This window comes from Drosophila grimshawi, unplaced genomic scaffold (genome assembly GCF_018153295.1).
Source record: "Drosophila grimshawi isolate 15287-2541.00 unplaced genomic scaffold, ASM1815329v1 contig_1367, whole genome shotgun sequence".
Taxonomy (NCBI): Eukaryota; Metazoa; Arthropoda; class Insecta; order Diptera; family Drosophilidae; genus Drosophila; species Drosophila grimshawi.
Window position 1 is genome coordinate 3,730,598 of NW_025062889.1, and position 20,398 is coordinate 3,750,995.

Consider the following 20,398-nt stretch of genomic DNA (forward strand, 5'->3'; position numbering starts at 1 on the left):
GCCTTTAACTAACTCTAGCCAATAATAGGCACTAACTGATAGAATAATCACAATATGATTATAATATTACGATGTAATTGTTATTGTCAGGCCGAAAACACGTTTAGACCTTGTGTTTACACTAAAATTAACAACACAAAATTATTTACGAGCAACAAAAAAACGAAAAAAAAGAGAAAAAAACGAAAGTAAAAAAAATTGAATTTACATAAAAATGTACAAAAACAAGAAGACACAAGATTCACGCGTGTCAATCTGTGGAATGTGCGTTTTGTGTACTTAGCCAAAATACTCTCAAGTGTTGACTCTTTACTTGTTGACTTTTGGCCAATAAATAGCAGGCGAGACACAAAAATAGAAAACAATGGCTAAATTTGACAATTTTGCTAATTAAATGCGAAAATTCATTGGTTTTTGGTTTGGGTTTTGCTATTTTTCCCTATTTGTTCAGTCCGAGAATAATGCGCAAAATCTAAAAATATTTGGAGGACCCAGACTTGGCCAAGTTCAGCAGAGAACAAGTTCCGTGTTCAGTTCGAACTGCATTCAATAAATCTTGATTGCTGTTCATTTATGACATTTATGACAATTTATGCAGCCGATGAATCAGCTGAATCGAGTAACGCCTGCAAGTATCAGTAAAAGTTGGTTTGGGCCACAAATTAACGCAGGCCCAACTGAAGGTTAAGGCCAAAGCCAAATGCCGAGAGGTTAATGTGTTTTTAAATGCCCTGTTAATTGATGAGCGGCAACACACAAGTGCCACATTGTATCTTTTTAGCTCCAGTGAAGTCATCCAAAGGCGCTTGACTTCGGTTCGATTTATATCCACATTGTAGAATCTAAATATTTAATACAAACAGCATTTATAATATTAAAAATGTGCTAGTTCTTTCATTAGAATCTCATATTGATCGAATAACTAAAGCATAACAACTTATATCTTGAATTATTTCACATTTCATTCTATTTTATATAAAATATTTAAAAGTCAAAGTCGCTGTTTCAGCTGTCAATATGTTGGCATTATTTCCCCAAAGTTTTTAAATCCTAAAAGCAGTTAACTAAAAAAAATGAATTACATCTCTTATCTAAATTCAGTTTTGATTTAAAAACTCAAACAAAGCTTCTTAATTTATTCTACGTTTCGTTCTAACTTAAATAAAGTATACAAAAGTAAAGTAATACAAAGTTGTCAACATTTCGGCATTATCTGCTCAAAGTACGTCAATCCTTGTAAATTTCTACAACTGTTTGAATATATCACTGAATATTTCAAGTTGTCAAACACAAACCGATCCTCAAAACACTCAAATGTTTGTTTATTTATATTCTCAGTGAACAACCCTCGTTATTCCATTCACTTTCTTTCTCGAGGCTCGTTAAAACATTTATGTTAACAGAAGTTTGCTGCTCATTATTCTGATGATCGCGATCAAGATCGGTTAACAAAAAACGCATAAATTAGTGATAGAAGAGAGAGACGAGAGGAGGGGTTGTTTGATTGTCGCATGTCAACTGGGCGAACATTTTCATTAAGAAGGAAAAATGCATTGAGTAAAATGCGACAGTTGGCCAACAGCTTTCCAATAGGGGCGGTCTCGCAATTAAAGTAACGTGCTTCCCAAGAAAAGGGTTCGCCTTCTTCATTGCGCATTGTTTGTTTAATTGAATTTGCAGCTCACGACAAACCAACAATCCAACAAACAAACAACCAAACAAATAATCATAAAAATAAAAAACCAAGTGTGGAAAAAGATGCGTGCGATTGCCAGCAGCGGTAAATTTCTTCTTTTTTTTTTGGCCACCATCGATTGATCATTGTTGGTTGGCTTACTGACCAGAGACTCCGAGAGCGATCAGCGACACCATCGGCGTTGAAAAGCCAAAGCCATTGCTCCAAATGCACCTCGACACCAGTTCCTTGGAACGCACAAAGGCGTCGAGCGAGGGGTGAGTGGGGAGTGAGGATATCGGAGGGCAAAGAGTGCAGAACTTCTTCCTCCTGCGCATATTATGCATTTCGATCTGCGTCTTTAACCAACGCCCACCGATTGCTGCGGCTTTTGCCTTTAGCTGCTCCGGCTACGTTGCATACCCTTTACAAATTCTATATTCATTTAGCCATGCATTTTGCTGCGATTGTGTGAATATATTCTTCACATATAATTAACACTTGGGAAATAATATTTTTGCATTGAATATTTCAGCTCTTAAGTTTGTAGATGATTATTATTATTATAGATTTTGTAGTCTAGTCTTTATAGGGTATTTTAGAAAATGTATTCATCTTTTATTTACATAAAAATGAAAGCAGTTTTTATTATTGTAAAGGGTATTTGCGTAGTCGTTGCATTGCAATGAGTTTGAGGGCTCTTGTTATTATGTGTGCTGCTTTTGTTGGTTTTCGCGTTTATCAGTTGAGATCAGCCACGGATATGTCTGCGACTGGGTTTTATCCTGACTGCCTGAATGCCTGCCTGGCCTGGCTGTGTTCCAAGCGTTTTTCGTAATTTTTTTTGGGCACTGAATTTTAATTAAAATATTTCTCAGGGTTTTTAGTTGTTGTTGTTGTTTTTGTGAAGTTTTTAGGGACTTTTTTGGAGTACGTTTTGGGGGCCTTTAATGCTGGGTCTCTGCACTCCGATTGTCGTGAGTGTGACACATTTGCATCAGATATGATGCGCTAGAGTCAAAGGACAAACAAACAGACACAAGCATACACATAACACACACACACACACGCACACACACACAACACACACAATGCACATAAATCAAGTGTGAAGACCCACCGAGTGGTACAAGGAAAAAAAATACAACTACAACAAGTAAATGAACTTGTCACACCTGAGACAAGAGTAGAGAGATTGCAACACAAGGTGGCATAAACTCATAAATAGTTTAACTTGTGTCTTTTCCTTTCATTGTTCTCGGTGGCACACAGATAGATTTCACAGTGCATTTCAATTGCGATTCGCATTTGACACGTTTTTGCCGCTGCCAACATCTAAATTTTTCAACTGAGGACGCGACGTGGCGCCACAGCACCTCGTTACGTATCCTGCTGCGTTGTTGCCAAAAAAAGGACGAAACACACACAAACTACAGCCAAACATATGTATATGTAATATATATATATCTCAGTCAGGTTTAACATTATATATAAGCTGTGTATATAACAATTTTCTGGCTATATAGTTACGGGGAATTTGAGGCGTGAGGCAAAAAAGATTTCTTGGCCAAAATTGCGGTTGGAATTTTTGGGTTTTTTCTTTATAGGGTTTTCTAGATTGGGTGGAGTGCTGTTGGTGTGCATGTGAGTATATGTGTGTGCGTGTGTGGGTGGGCGAGTTATGCAACAATTTGAATGTGTGCCAAATGGGAATGCTTACCATGCAAAGTAGCAAGTAGCAAAGTAGCCTGAAAATAAATGCAAACAACTAATTAAATATGTGGAATTTGGCTATGGTATTTATAATAAATATAATTAATAACTATTATTATTTTTAAATTGGGAAAATGAATTTCGAAGAATCTGATGAACTGATTAATTAATAATTCTCTTTATTGAGACTTTTCTTGAAGTATAGGTTTTTAAATTAAAAGCATCTCAAGGCGATTCTATCTGGAAAATTCGATCTTGTATTTAAGATTCTAAGCAACTACTACATAAGACAGGAAACAAGACAAAGTAAACATTTATAAATAAAAATCTTGTTTGAATCTGTTTATATAAAATAATTTAAGTACTTATAGTTTATTGTATAATAAAGAACTATAATTTAATATAATATTCTCACGCCCACTCCTCAAAATATAAACTCTGTAGATTATATATATATCATATCGCAGTTTTTCCAATTTCATACGTCCGCTAAGTGTTTAAAAGCAACTTGAAATGACTTCAGCTTTTCATTTCCTGAACAGTTGTGTTTTGGCGCCACCAAACCTTTATTTGGCTAATTAATTTTGCACAGCACATCAGTTAATTTTTCTAGTCGTTGTTGCTTTATTTTCGTTGTTGAAATAGCGTTCTATTTAATTCATCATTGTCATTATCAGTTGCTAATTTTTTCGTCACTTCGCCAGTTAAACGGTTGTCTGCGGTTCAAGCGTTTCAGGCATAAATCTCAATTAGCGACCGACTAATTTGTCTTTGAGTGACTCTTGTGCGAACTGCTGATAAATAGGGAAGAATACACACAGTCACAACTGATATGGGCTTGAAATAAATAAAGAATTCGATTTAATAAATATATTCACATTTTTCAAAGTGACATTTTATTTGTTTTTTTTTTCAATTGATATTCAAATATTCCGCCCTTGTGACGTTTGCACTGCTTGCTTCACTGTACTGCTTGAGTTAACATCACAGCCTGCACGCCGCTGTTAATTTTAACAGTTGCAACTTGTTGGCAGCGCACAACTTAACAGACTGCCTCCGTTTAGAATTCAAATACAATGTTAAAGTTCTTTTTAGTTTTTATCAATCTTAAGAATGAAATGTGCGCAATTTACTAGCAATAGTTACTAAACAAGAATGGGAATTTGCATTTCTGTGTGTGTGAGTCAGCACTTGACATAGTTTCGAGTAAACAATATAGCTGAAAAATGTTATTGTTTCTTGTGGTTGTCTGATAAGCGCAGCTACCGAATTTTCTGGCTCTTTTGGTTTTTTTTACCATCACGAATATATTCATTCATGTCGAATGCGTTTGCTTTTGTTTTTAATTGAACTGATTTGCTTGAAGTTGCCTATCGGGGCGTCATTCATTTCACACAGAGAGACGGAGACATATACACACCTCGGCATATATATCCAGTATCTCTTAATTGGAAATTGAGACATGAGGCAAAGTCCAATTTCAATTTTGTTGTTGTTTTTTTTTTTGAGGTACTTTACTTGAAAAAATTGACTTGCTGCTTAAACTACTAATATTTTGACAGATTGCTCTGAGGCTGATTAGGCGGCTCAAAACAAAAAACCCAAAGGCTTATCAGCAAAAACTAATTTCGACTAATTGCGTTGAACTTTTGAAGGCCCCACAGTTTCAGTTTGAACTGACAGAAGGTTGGGTTCACCCAAAAGATGATGTTTCCAGTTAAGAAACATGCTTGTTTTTTTGTAACCATTGATTAGATTTCTCTTTGGCATCGATAAGCTTTCTCACATGCTTCTTACGTTAATCACTGGTAAGAAAAAATATGTATAAATATATATATATATATAGTTTTTCTTTTTTTTTGGGTCGCCAACACAATTGATTTACAGCATGGAGTTCAATAAAAGTGCCGGACACAATCGATCAACCATGCAAACTGGACCTTGCTCAATATTATTATCGAATTTTTGACCGTTAACTTACCACAGACTGCTACAAATGTTAAAGATTAAGTTTTATTTCTTTTACAACCACAAAATACTGTGTGCTTTTGAATTTTTCCTCATTTTTGTTTTCTTGACTAGTTGCAAGTTTTTATTCTTCCCATTTAATTTCAAATCGCAAGCAAACACAAAAAGGTAACTGTTAGCATTTAACATGAACTGTTATCAGTGGCGTAACATGTTCGGCTGGCTGTGCCATTTTGAGTTTAACATTAACATATTAACAGTGTGATTAGCTAACAGCGGCAGGCGATGTCTGTAGAGGCTGGCAGCGGCCGAGCATTCGTATCCATATCTGAGTTTGTGCGCACCTTTCGTCGGTTCAAGATCGCTGCCACGGAGAGCGGATAAAAAGCAAGACAAGAATTAACCGAAACCGAAGCAACGGCATCCACAACTTATGCGTTAAAAACGAAATTCAATTTGAAATAGAAGCGCTGATGCCGAACCACTGCAAAATAAAAAAACTAAGTTACACAAAGTTTTTATTACTAATAATAAAAATAAGGAAGCAACAAAAAAATTTTAAAAATGCCTCAAAGAAAATGCAAGTAAAATTCCATTGAAATTGAAAAATGAAAGTGAAAAGTGCATTTACTAAATTCGTTCAATAACTGATTTTGTTTTAAAAATCGACTTACACAAATATATATAAATATATTTTCAAATATATTCAAACGCAACCAGTTCCAACACAAAACAAAAAATAATTTGTGTTCCCAGTGCTCAACACCAAAATTCAAAAAATAAACACAAAGTATATAAAAAAATTTCCAAAAAGCGAAGAGAAATTTTGTGCAAAGTAAAAATCGAATAATTATTAAATTGTCGCCACAATCGTCGACAGCAAAGTGTGCAATAAATATAAATACAAATACAACTACATAATAAATATATTAATTACAAAAAAGTTACACATTATTTGATTACAAATACACATCTCAAAAGCCAGCAACAACAGCAACAACAACAACAACAACCACAACCACACAACAGCAACAAATTATTGTACATAAAAAAGTGCTGTAAAAAAAAATCACAAAAAATTGTAACTCGGCTTTTGTTGATTTTTTTCGCTGTGTCATATTTTCTGTTTGCGCGGCACAATTTGCATGTAAAATAATTGAATATATATAAATACTATATATACATATAATTATACATACACACACACCTACAACATAAATGAATACAAATGTATAACTTTTGATTTCCTTTCGGATTTTAAATACGTTGCAACTTTCGTCAACTTTAAATGTACCACGTTTGCAGACATTGTGAACAGAACGCACAAACCCATGTTGGATTATAATTTATACCCTTAAATTTGGGGGCTACAATGCGGCCAGAAATATACAATGTAAGTACGACATTCCTCCACCCTCACGAATATAGTTAGAAATCGGCGAAGTCTATCATTATCGCTCCGAAAGAATCTTTACTAACTGATAACAATTAAACAATATTTGAATGTGGCTCACAATGAATTCTTAGAATTAAAGCACTATTAGCATTTATGACACAATAAATTTGCGACTTGATTATTGATTGAGGATCTGTGATAATATACATATATAGCTATAGATTTCACAGAAAATGTTTATAAAATAAATATAAGCATATCGTTAATGAGTAACAGTAATTGCCTCGATCTATAATTTCAAATTACATTAAAGCTTAACAAATAAAAGCTTCAAGGAAATTGTTGATCTCTAAGAATGCGCAGAGGCAACAACCACGTGCAAAAATAAGTTCGCTACAGAATAATAAAAAATAAAACACGCCATTCCCAAATCCAATCATAACCAAGAAATAATACAAAAGCATTGAAAAAGTGGCAGGGACAGAGGCAGGGGCAGCAAGCTGACCTGTATGGAGTCCCTTTGCCACATATATCCATTTCACACACACAAACACACGCATTGAAATTTCACATTTATCATGCCACAAGTAATTTCACTTAAAAAACAATTTTCAAACACACATTACAAAAAAAAAGCACAATTATTATATGTTGTTTCCAAAACGAGAAATATGAATAAAAAAATAAGAAGAGAAAGAAAAAAAAAGATGAAAACGAGCAGCAAACGTGGCAATAATTGCTATTTATAACTTGTTATGGCACCAACACATGCAAAATGCCAGGACAAATCCTGACTGCCTCTCCTCTTCCTCCTCCTCTTCCTCTCATTCTCTTTCTCCCTCTCTCCCTCTCTCCATCTCTTGTGTGTGTGCACAACCCCTTTTGAAAAGCATTAAAAAGTTTTGCAGCAAAGGGTCGCCGCTTGTGTCGTGTCCTGATCTCAGGACATTTACCTGAGTTATAAATCAATTGCAGCAACTCAAACTCAAAACACAAAACACAAACTCAAACTAAAAACTGAAACTGAAACAGCAACAGCAACCCCTGCGCGTTAAAAAACGCTAGGAAAACGCTCGTCGATTAATCAGCTTAAGAGACATGCAAACACAAATGCGACACTTTCAAAAGAATTTTTGGAATAACCCAATAAAAATGAACGCTTGCCCCATCCCTCCCCCACTCTCAACACTCAACGCGACAAATGCAACACCAAGAATAAAAAAAATAAAAAAATTTCAAAAGTCAAACAAATACTTATTTTGGTGAGTTGAAGTTGGGTGGAATTGATAAGCGCGCTCGCTTCTTTCATAAAAATAGACAATATTTGATTTGAGTTGCGAGTTGCGAGTTTATTTCTTTTATTAATTAAACGGAAATACACACAGATAAAAAAAAGAAGAGCAGACACTTACACATTAACAAAAACAAAAAAAAAAACACTGTTGTAAAACTCGAGGCCAATCTTCAAGTGCTTCAATTCTCTTCTCTCTCTGTTTTTTGTGGTTTTTTTGTTTTTTGTATTTTGATAAGCGAACGTCTTTTTATGGCACTTTAAGCTAATGTAGATCAACGCTTAACTGCGGTAGCAAATTTGTATCTTGGCTGAAAGTTAGGCTGAGATTTTGCACAATTTACTTTAGTTTATTTGACAATTATTTATTTATACAATACAATAAAAGGCTATCTTTTCTAAACAAGATAATTAAAGGCATATTTCTTGGTACACAATAAATATTAAAAATTCTAAGTCACTAAATTCTAAAAGATTTTAAAGATATTATCGTGCATTGGTTTTAATAATTTTATGATTATCAGTTACATATTTTTAATTCTACAAAGTCTAGACATACTTAATTTTCTACTTTTAAGTCTACTTATGTTCCTACATTCTAATCTCATAGACTTCATAATCAAGTCTAAAAATATTGAAATCAACCTTTTACCAGCAAACTTTTTTGTTAAATATATTCACTAGATTAAGGTTGACGCTATTCGTTTGAGACTGGTCAGTCACATAGTCACATGGGGGATACTTAACCGCACTGATTGGGGCTTTATTGAAATTTATGATCCCGATAGTTACGCATTTGGCAAATCACAAAAAACGGCAACTGCAACAATCTCTCTGGCGTAAATACTTTTATGACTTGGCACATATTTGTGCAGCTTTGATTATTGCAATCAATAAACAGATATAAACACAAGCACATACATATATATATATATATATATATATAAATTATCAAAAGAATTTACTATAATTATTACTACAGAGTTCTTGCCTCCTTTTAGAGTCTGACTGCACTTTGTGCGATGTCAGTTTGTCTGTTTGTCATTCTGTCTGACTGGCCATGTGTCAGTTTTGTCAATTTGTCTGTTAATGATGTGCCGATTAGCTAAAAGCTTTATGCTTTAAGGGTGCGGCATTTACTTGAATCAGCGACTAAGTCGAGGGTTTCTCAAACAACAAACAACAGCATTATCATCATCATCATCGTCATTACACTTCATAATGCTAATGTGATAAGTAAAAAAAACAACAAAAATATGCGAGCAATAAGTAAATGACTAAATTACATGTTTTAAACTAACAATGCTTGTTGAATTAACTTTGGCAAATTTGAAATATTCTCGAGTCCCAGTTGAACTTAACCTGGTGCTTAAAAGAATCTCATTCAACAGAACGTCACATAATGTAGATACTCTCTGCCTTTTGGAGCGTTGACTTGCCTAGTTTAAGTGCCTGTTTTGTATATTTATATGTTGGCTGTTGCACATTTAAACGTGTCATGTATAAAATTGGAATAGTCGCACTTAAAAGTGTCCCAGCCAAGATTTATGTAAATCATCTACCTGTCGCCAACTTTCCAGTAATACACAAAAAACACAAGCCAAAACTCGCACAAATATTGCGGGGCGGGCGATTTATAACAGCCACAACAACAACAAGAACAACAGCAACAATCGTCCGGCGGCGCTGCTTGAAAATATAATAAATAAATAAAAATATAGTAGACACACTCAAACACACAACAAAAAATATCACTTCAAGTTTTATAATTAGGTTACGCGCGGGTGGCAAAAAAGCTGAAAAAAAATATATATAAAACTAGGCAGGGGGTAAACAGGAGAAGAAAGGGTTTGAAGGTGGACAGCTTTTTTTTGCGGCATGATTTGTGAGTGAAAACTAACTTTTTTTTAGACATTTTTTTGCGCATATATGTTTGGGATTGTTTGACAAAAAAAAGGCGTGTGTTGCAGGAAGACTTGAATTGAAAGCGGCGAAGCAGTTGGCGATTGTCACGTTTTGCGCACAAATCAAATCGCTGATGCTTCATTTGGCATAAAGCATATTGTATATGGTGTATATAGAGCATATATATGATGACTTCAACGGAACACAAGCCTGTGACTCACTAGTTCATTTGATGGGCTTTGGCTCAGCGCTCTATAAATAAACTCGGCTCGACCCAAAATCATGACTTGGCATTTGTTAATGCCTTTTTTTTCTTTTCTTATGCCTAATACTCTTTATAAATAGCTGCGCTATTTTTGTGCACACTTTTGCAATTATTTAGATCGCAGCCAGCATATGGAAAAATAATATTTGATTTATATGGCATATTATGGTCTTATGGTTTTATGTGTTTATTAATGCCTTAAGCTCAATGTCAATTGGCTTTTGGCTAAACGCATTTGGACTAAGCCCAAAAGTAAACCCCATATAGATAAAGATGCGTAAGCCTATTACAACTTGAGCGGTTCGCAATTCAAAACAAACTGATTTCCCTACTCTGCGATGGGTGTTGGTGGGGGGAGGTCGGGGAAGTTGTTGGTAGCGCCGTTTTTTGTTTTTCTTTTTTCTTTTATCTTATCTAAAACACGTTCAAGAAATATACTATAGAAATCGACAGTATTACTACACGCTGCTGGCATACATCGTTACTAACAGCAACAATAAATAAATAATAATAATAACAAAAGCGCCAAAAATCCACAATAAAAATATATATATTCTTGTTCTATCTTGTTGTATTTTTAACAAGAAATAAAGTCACGGCCCTCAAGTATTTATTTGTTTGTTTTGATTGCTAAAACATTGGACAGTTGTCGCTCTATATATATACTATATATATATATATATATATATATATATATATATAAGATATTTATGTCTGTGCTCAGACGTTTGTTTGCAGTTGGCTTAGTGGCTAGAAATTTACTACGATTGGTTTGATTTTTACTACGCTGTGGGTGGTTTTGCTTGATTAATGCGACTGCGCTGCTGATAAAAACAATTGAAATATTTAAACTGTGCGACAGAGACAGCTAGCTAATGCGCTTGTAACGCTAGAGAGACAGAGAGAGAGACACAGAGAGAGAGAGAAAAGCAGATAAATCCAAGCCAAAGTCGAAATACGTGGCTCTCTACAATTGTTCAATATATGCAAATATTTGCATTACAAATTACCAAGTCGAGGGCTAAAATACCTTTATAGTCCCCTCTGCCCCCTCCTCGCTCTGGCTGTCTATCTCTACGTCTCTGGCGCAGACAGCTGCATAGGGCCAAAAGCGAGTTGCTGTTGTTGTTGCAGTTGTTGTTGCTGCTGCACCTGACCTACAATGTGCAGCGTTCGTTGTTGCTGCTGCTGCTGCTGCTGCTGTTGTTGTCTCTTCTCTGTTGTGTTAAACAACAAACACACCCACCTTATACACACACACACACAGAGACAGTTGTGTGTGCATGATCACAAGATCGGTTCGCTTTGTTGGATTGCAAAATCAAGCAGCGCTAAACAACAAATAAGTGTTTAACATTTTTGGTTGAAAATTAGAAAGTTATGTGCTTCTTTTCATTCATATATACATACATATATATATATATATATATATATATATATATATATATATATATAGATGAATGGCTTTTCTAAAGAAACAAAATGATTAAGCAACTTAATTGAACTCTTTTTCGTCATATATTTTTATTTTTATAATCATATTAAATACTTAGTAATTGAGTCGCTCAACTTGACAATTCTCCATAAATCAGCTACTTAGCAGCTTGGCATTTCCGTTTAGCAGCTAAACTTTTGATTGCTAGTTTTTAGTGCATTCCATTTTTCAACGAGCTTGGAGCTTGTCTTTTATAGTTTTACCTGCAACTTGTCGGCGTTTTCTGCTGATGTTGCTGCTGCTGCTGCTGCTGCTGCTGCTGCTGCTTCTTCTGTGCAATATTTCAATATTGACATACTGGGAAAGTTGCGCGCTTGCCCAACAGCAACAACAAATAAATGAATTTAGAGTTCGAGGCGCCGACTACTTGCCACTTAAGTAGTATCTAGCCTCTCTCTCTCTCTCTCTCTCTCTCTGTCTGTGTGTGTTGGCTTATCACTCGCTCACTCAACCCCCTCCGTCGAACGTAGAAAGCCGCTTATCACCTAAAGCAGCTGTGTCCCACAGCAACTGCTTAATATTAAAAAGAAAAAAAATCGCATTAGATACAAGCCCTGCCTCTCTTTCTATCTCTCTCTATATTTCTCCCTCTCAACTCAATTGTCGCCGTGTTATTTTCACGCCTATTTGAGAATTATGCAGGCCACATTCCAGAAGGGGTTTGGCCCTGCTAATGAGCTCAGATTTGTGCAAGGGCACGACACTGAGGAGAGGCTGAGAGGCACTAAGCACATCTCTCTCTTTCGCTCTCTCTCTCTCTTTCGCTCTCTCTCTCTCTCTCTCTTCACTTTCCAGCACACTTCTCTGCACAGTATTCCAAATTATTCGCATGTGTAGATGAGCTAGATACTTAGATACTTGGATACTTGGGTACTAACAGATACGAACTTATCGCTGGAGTTGACTGAACTCGATTGCTATTGTTGTCTGTCTCTCTGTATATCTGTCTGTCTGTCTGTCTGTCTGTTTGTCTGTCTGTTCTGTTCTGATCTGTTGTTAATTTGGAATGCTGTTTCTCATATTTGGGGCGTTGTTGCTGTTATTGCAGCCCAAGCTCTGCAAGTTCAAGTGCCACATTCCCGGGAGTTATACTATATAATCTTACAACTGAGCTTAGTTTAGTTTGCGAACGATGCAAAAAGTATGCTAAGATTTCGCTGAAAATACCAAAATGTACTTTAGCTTGTTCTCTAATAATGTTTTCCTTTTTAATAGTCATGTCACATAAATATTTTCATAGAAAACATGCAACACAAATAAGAAACACAACAGCAAACTGCTGGCAACTGGCGAAAGTCAGAGTAGAGCCCAAAGCGTAATGTTTCCCTTTTGGAACTTCATTAAGGCGTACGCCCCTAGCCCAGTAGCAACAACAACAACAGAAACAACAACAACATATTACACAGGACATGCAACAACAGCAACAATCAGGCAAGAGTTGCAATTGCAGCCGGCTTAGAAGGGTAAACAATTGTGGGTTGGGGGGTTGACTGAGGACAACGCTAACTGAAGCAGTAGCTGCAAACAAAAAAAGTAAAGTAACAAAATAAAAAGCGCAAGGTGGATGATGCAAGAGGAGTATTAAATAACGGTGAAGTTACAACCCCTAAAACAAAAGTAAACGAAAATTGCATTAAGTGCATGGCAGCAAACGAGGTATGCCAACAGGGTGCGGCGAGGGGGGTAGCAGCAGCAGGGGTATCATTGCATTAGGGTGACCATCACATCATCATCATCATTGTAATCATCATCATCATCATGGTATTCATGATCGTTATACACACAATTGACAGCAGGAAATTTCACACTTGGCCACAAAACACGTGGCAGGAAGCAGAAGAAGGGTTTGCTGCTGCATGTAATTGTTATTAAGCGATTACATGATTGATGAGCGAGAGAGAGAGAGAGAGAGAGAGAGGAAGAGTGACAGAGACAGAGAGAGGGAGAGTGCACGTGGCACTTAATCGAGCAAGGATTGATTGCTTCGTCCTCAGATACCTTTTTTTCTGTTTATTTTTAGCACTTTCACTTATCATAAATCTTGACCCGCCAATTCAGTTTGGTCGACTACTTTATGGCCTAATCTAATCACTGTCGCATTCCTCCGAGCATTCTTAAGTAGCCAGCGAGCTCCAGTTGTTTACTAACTTACTACTCCAATGTCTAAGTACGATGATTTAGCGGATTCAATAAGTTGATCATCCGGCTTAATTTGCAAAAAAAAAAAAGAAAACGTGTGGCACGTGTTGGCCAAACAATAAAAATAAAAATCAGCCAAATAAAAATGCGTCGAAAACGTGAACACAACGTGAACGTGTATGCGAAAGGTGTTTACGAGCTTTGGGTTTATTGGAATTAGATTAAGTCTTGGCTAGCCGATCACATTCTGCGGTTGTTGATTTGCAGACTTTGTGCTTGATTTGGTTTTGGATTTGTGTTGTCATTTTGTGATTTGCATTTGTAGAAATGCGTGCTAATTACGGGCAAGCAGAATTGTGGCATGTCTGCGATTAGATTGCCCGATGACGTCGGCTGGCCCTCGAGTGCTATGCTGGTGAGCAATTCGAATTGGGAAAACACAAACACACACGCGGAACTACACATGTTAGACAACTTAGCTGATATAAGAGAACATGGCTGATATTAGACAACAACAAAGCTGATATTGGAGAACTGGCTGATTCCTAATCGCAGATCAACAGGCGCCTCTGTATAACTGATAGCATAGCATAATTTAGCTAGCTTTAACCCATTTTGTCGCTAAGTTGCAGTCAAAGTCTTATGCTTTTCTTCAAGTGCATGCTCGGACTCGGGGTGGTCCTTGCTGCCAACCGTTCAGTGAATGCAGGCACGTTCCTGTGTCCTCACTCCCCCCCACAAACGAAATTCCTCAATTGCCGTAAAAACTTATAAAATAGCTGAAAAATATATACCACGGGCAAATGCCAAAAAAAAAAAAAGAGAAAAAACAAACCGAAGAAAGAAGTAAAAACTGTTCAATATGCAAAGCACATGGGGCCAACAAAGTAAACTGGCTGGCAGAGGGACAAGAACGGCGTCGCTATTGCGTCAGACACACAAACAAACACAATCAGAGTGCCAGACTTTTGAAGACCAGCAACAACAAAAAAAGAAGAAAAAAAACTTAACTCAAGTTCATTTGGGCGTCTGCCGCATTTTCTGTGCTGTTCTGCTGTGGACTATGTGCTTCTGTCTGCATACCAAAAAGGTAATTATGAGCCGCATTGTAAAGGAAACAAAAGTAAAGCACAGCGGAATGAAGTAATATCAAATTACATACATGAGAAATATGTGGCATAGAGACAGTCAACAGCAACAACAGCAACAACAACAACCATTTGAAATGAAGAAGAATAGAATACTCATAGAACACAACAGCAACAACAACAAGAAAGTGCGGTTTGCACAACGGGTCACAATACCAAGCCAAGCAGCATTATTAACTGAGCTTTTGTGTGTGTGTGTGTGTGCATTAGAAACAGAAACTGGCCTCAACTTGGCTTCCATTTCCATTTTCCATTTCAGTTTCAATTCGAGAGCAACTGCTGTGGCGCTATAGGGTTGATAATGTAAACTTTACGCTTGAATTTCAAATGAGATGCTTTGATTGCGAGCAGCTGAGATAACATTGGCTCAACGAGCTTTAAATAAACTTTAAAGCTTTAACAAAATATATAACATTAATTCAAGCTAAACGAAAGCTTTAATGAGCTTTAAAGTTGATTGCCAAAAAAGTTGAAGCTGCGCTCGGCGTTATCAAACTCGATCAGCTGCTCCATTTGAAGCTTCCGTTGAAATTCGAGTTGTCTAAATCATAATTATGTCGAATGCAAGCTAAACACAAACTCAAAACCACTAAAAAAAAAACAAGCTCAAATAAAAAACACAAACATAGCGCACTTAATTGCTTGGCTAAGCGAATTCTGAAACACTTCTGAAAGAAGAACAGCCGCCCCATAAATGAAACTGTGCGAAGACATTTGAAAGATGCCATTTGTTGGGCTTACTTGATTTGGTTTCTCTTCTTTTTTTCTTTTATTGTCTGCTGTGAAATTGAAAAATGATGATAAAAATCGAAGAGCTTGAGAGTAAAGTCGGCCTGGGCTACTAAATTAAACTACTCTCAAATTGGGTCTGGATTTGGGGCGACTGCCTACTGTGAACGCTAAATTGGGCACTGTATAATTTGCACATGTGGCCGGGGGACTTGGGACTTGAATTGGGCTGTGCCTCAACTCAGGTTTGTGTTTTTTTGTTTTTTATATATATATGTATATTTATTTCGATGGTCTCTCTTGTATTGATTTCTTGTGCACTTTCGAGTCGCCTCTTGTTGCCATTGTGGCCTGTGCGCGATTTTCACTTTTCAAAAGCAAAAGCGGCAGCAAATTGTGAAAAAAAAAAACAAGAATAAGAACACGAGAACTGAACAAGAGACCTTCGTCTTAAGAAACTACCCTTCGAGCATTTGGCTGCCTCTTTAGCCCCCCTCTCTCTCTCTCTCTCCGTCTCTGTCGCTCTCTCTTTCTTTCTCTAAGCTGAAATCAATGACCTTTTGGCTGTGCCGCAGTCTCTGCCAAAGGGGATTAGTAGTCGCCTGAAACAAAATATATATGCACTAAAAATATAAGTATGGTATATATATATATATATGTCTTGTATATTGTATATTGTATATAGCGATCCAATCGATAGGCACGACAAAAACAGAAAACGTTTTCTTGGGCTTTTTCCATAACCATTGACATTGAGCCCGAGCAAAAATGCTGCTCATACTCGGTACTCGCACTCGTATTCATGTACTCATATGAATACTACTCGTGAATACTACTCAAAAGGTAGCAGTTCATCTTTTTTTTTTGTTTTTTGATTGTGGCTTTCAATAATATTATTGACGCTTTTGTTTAAAGAGCTCACGATCGTGCAATGAAATGAAATGACTTAATTGTTGTTTTCAGCTTCCCAATTCCCAGCCCCGAGACGGAAGTTGTACTCAAAACGAGAAAAAAAAATGAGAAGAAAAAAAACCACAACTGAAAAACAAAACAAATCAATAAAATAAATAAGAATCATTAATAATCTGTGTGATTTATGCTAATTTTTTGCCGTATAACATTTTATTTATAGTAGATATCGTAAGTCTCTCTCAATATATATCTATATATGTGTATATGTATATATAATTATTTGAGTATGATATTAACCTTTCGTTTCCATATACTTGCAGGTTACTACAGTTTATGCTGCTCAATGCCAGGATTATTTTTATACTGATGGTAAGTTAAAGCAACCCCAATTAAATGTTAGCTTAAAGGGTATCTATAAGTATAAAAGTTACTTTTGCATTTTTGATTAGTACTCATTCTTTAGTTTGCAGGGTAACTGTTAATCGGGCACCCATTGCAATTGTACTTTAATTAAATGCCAAGTACCTCTCGACAATGACGTGGCATAATTGCAAACTTTTATCGCAGATTCGAATTGATAATGGGCGTGTTCGTATTATTTTTATTCAAAGATCGGATTGCTTTGATTGATTTACGATACGCTTGCGAGGTGTAAAGATATATTTTGCATTTCTATGACTTGAACTGCGGTAATCTGCGGCAATATGAATATTTATTTATTTATTTTTAATGAAAGTCGATTAGCACTTGGTTAAACAAACGGTTATTATTAGATAGCTCATATACAGAAATTCTACGCCTGAAATCAGATCTCGGGATTTTTCGGGAAGTCGATCCTATTAACACTCTGTTAATATCTGTTATGGATTGCTTTTTGTTTTTAGAGATTATTTGTGTCCATTCGATACGAAATTGCTGTTGTGACAGTTGTTGTTATTGTTGTCGTTGTCATTGCTTTCAGCACTCCAAATAATTATCATAAAAAAAACCGTATTTATATATCAATATGTCTGTCTCTGTGTGTGTAGTATTTCTTTCCGTTTGATTATTATAACAAGATCGAGTGTGTAATCACAAGTCAAGTGTATGGGGAGTAGGGTGTGTGTGGGGTGCAAGGGGGAATGGAGAGGGGTGTTCGATATCTGAGGCGGTTTTTGTGTACATTGGAGTGGCTTCGTCTGCTTTGGAATCTGCTTGGGCCACTCACTACTGGCTCAGGGTCTGACCAGATCTCCACTTGAGTCGAGCGCAACATAGTAATAAAAATAAAAAAAATAATAATTATTATTACTATTACACACACACACACACAGACACACACACTAAAACGTCATTGAACTATGGAAAAAGGTCGCCCGTCAAAAAAGCTGAAAACTCAAAAATAACAAATACAAAACTGAAAAAAAAAACGAACAACTTTTATGAGTAGCATAAACAGCAGAAGAAGCAGCCCCCCAAACAGAAAGTTAAAGAGTGCTACAGTGGTAGATGAGGCGCAGGGGCAGGGGCAGGGGGAGGGGGAGGGTATATGAGAAATAAACTGACACTTTTGGTTATATTGCTGTTTGATCTTGTGTCAACTTGAAGAATGATGAAATGCTGACAAGCAGCCACAACAACAACAAAAAAACAACAACAACAAAATACAAATAAAGCTAAGGAATTTCAACAAGTGTCTGCCCCGAATGAGAGGGGGGAGGGGAGTGTGGAGCTTGCGACTTAGGTCAATTTGTTTTGGCTTGAGCACATTCGCACATGGTAATTATTTGTCCATCATTTATAATGCGTAAGTCACTTTTAAGCCTTCGACTTAGGTGCACATATTTATAGATACTACACCCAAAATAACTGTGCTCCATTACTTGCAACTGGCTGTAGTGCCGTGTGGCAAGTGTATTGTCAGACTTCCAGCCCTCTCGTCTCCCCCTTGCCATGCAGAAACTTGGTTGTAGATATCACAAATAATAATCTGAATTGTATTTTGTATTTTTTGTTTGGCTGACTGCGCATATTTTGTTGGTCATATATCAATTTGCGATATCGACAGCAGCCCAAATTAGTTAACGACAAAAAAAAAAACGTGTGCTTAACAGGCACATGGGGCAGACACGTGTTCCTCACGCCACTGTTTGTGGCACACACTCTGATTAGAGGTCAGATTGAAGGTGGTTAGCCAGATTTGATTGATGATTGACTGCAGATAAGCCAGTTAATTTTCTATCGAAGTTTATCGACAGATTTCTGCTTTGTAAACACAGTTGATAAACCTAAGCAAACTTTGGGATCTGTTCAGTTAGCTGACGGAATGGGAAGATATAAAATATCTGGGCAGTTAAAAGAATAATAATGAATTGTCTACACACTCTCTCTCTCTCTCTCTCCATGTCTCTCTCCCTCTCTCTCCCTCTCTCTCTCTGTCTGTATTGATATGTTACTCGTATATTGATTAGCATGCAATTTGTTGCCAAGCTGTTGCAGCTGCGACCCTCCACAGAGCAAGAGAGAGAGAGAGAGAGGGAGAGAGTGAGTTTATGTGGCAACAATGTGCAGGATTAGCTGATGAACCATTCACAAAACCAATTTGCTATCGACTAGCCGCTTTAATGGCCACTGTGCTGCAGTGTGTGGTGCAGTAAAATGCAAAAAACCTTGCGGCATTTTGTGTCGCATGTGTGTGGCACAGGTTTAGACGCTAGTCTCTCCCAAAAGCTCAGCATATTAATGCCAATTTATGGCTAGGATTAAGGCAGGATACATGCAGATATACCCTTTACCAAATACCCTATAATGTTTGTTTGTTTGTTTGTTGTGTTTTAGGTAATGCTTGCTCTTGTAACTACAACATGTGCAAAGAAAACGGACGAATACATTTTAACTTTGAGGAGCCACAACAACAGGGCGCTGCATATAAATCCGCAAGGTCGAGTGTACGCCGAGAAAATACTACAAGCACGTAAGTACAGCTATGCCCGATATCACTACTATACCATACTATATACAGATATACACAGATAACTGTAGATGAGGAGGCGGAGCTGGTCAAATGGCATTTAAATTGAATTGGCATTTATTTTGAACTCGGGGCGCGCGTCTGTCTGTGCATATTGTGGGCTTAATTAAATTATTGGTAATTTAATATTTGATTGATGTTATGTGGCCCGCCATTGAGCGCCAGTTTCACACACACAGACAGACAGACAGACAGACAGCTTGCGGTTTCATATCTCAGACCTTGCTTCTTTCTTCTTTCAATTTATTCGAATTCATGCGGTTTGCTTCCATTGTTCCCCTTGCCAATCATTTGTCTTTTTGCCGCTCGATCAGTTTGGATTGGTTTGTGCTCAGTGGGTGAAGTTCAGGAGCAACAACGGAGCACCCACAAATGGGTTGATCTCTAAGCGATAGCGACAACGACAGCAGTCATCAGCAATCAATGAGCGTGAGAAGATCCAACTGACTGAACTGCATCCATATATACATATAGACATATGTATATCTGAGCAAATCAACTTGAGCGAGGGCTTAAGAGTAGTTAACTAGATATAGAGTTAGAGCACAAAATCTAAACACTCGAAACTAAATATATCTAATCATCAGATTGCGGATCATGGATATGTCATATTGGCCACGTTTCGATTAGCGATTAGCGATCAGCGATCAGCGATTGCCGATTAACTTGAGAACAGCAAAAAGTTCATAAATCATAAATAACATACAAAAGATAGAGATAGACGTATAGAAAAAGAGTGAGAGAGCAGACAA

The 20,398-nt window shown here is 36.8% G+C and overlaps 1 protein-coding gene across 1 annotated transcript in view; it reads left to right on the plus strand.

Moving 5' to 3' along the window:
* The first annotated feature begins 6,595 nt into the window (after nucleotides 1–6,595).
* LOC6569094 (GATA zinc finger domain-containing protein 10) overlaps nucleotides 6,596–20,398 on the plus strand; it is a 33,849-nt gene continuing 20,046 nt past the window's right edge. Inside the window, exons 1-3 of the mRNA XM_043215409.1 lie at nucleotides 6,596–6,749; nucleotides 16,957–17,005; nucleotides 19,454–19,589. Coding sequence (XP_043071344.1) covers nucleotides 6,748–6,749; nucleotides 16,957–17,005; nucleotides 19,454–19,589 — 187 coding nt within the window. The 5' untranslated portion in view covers nucleotides 6,596–6,747. The remainder of the gene's footprint in view (nucleotides 6,750–16,956; nucleotides 17,006–19,453; nucleotides 19,590–20,398) is intronic.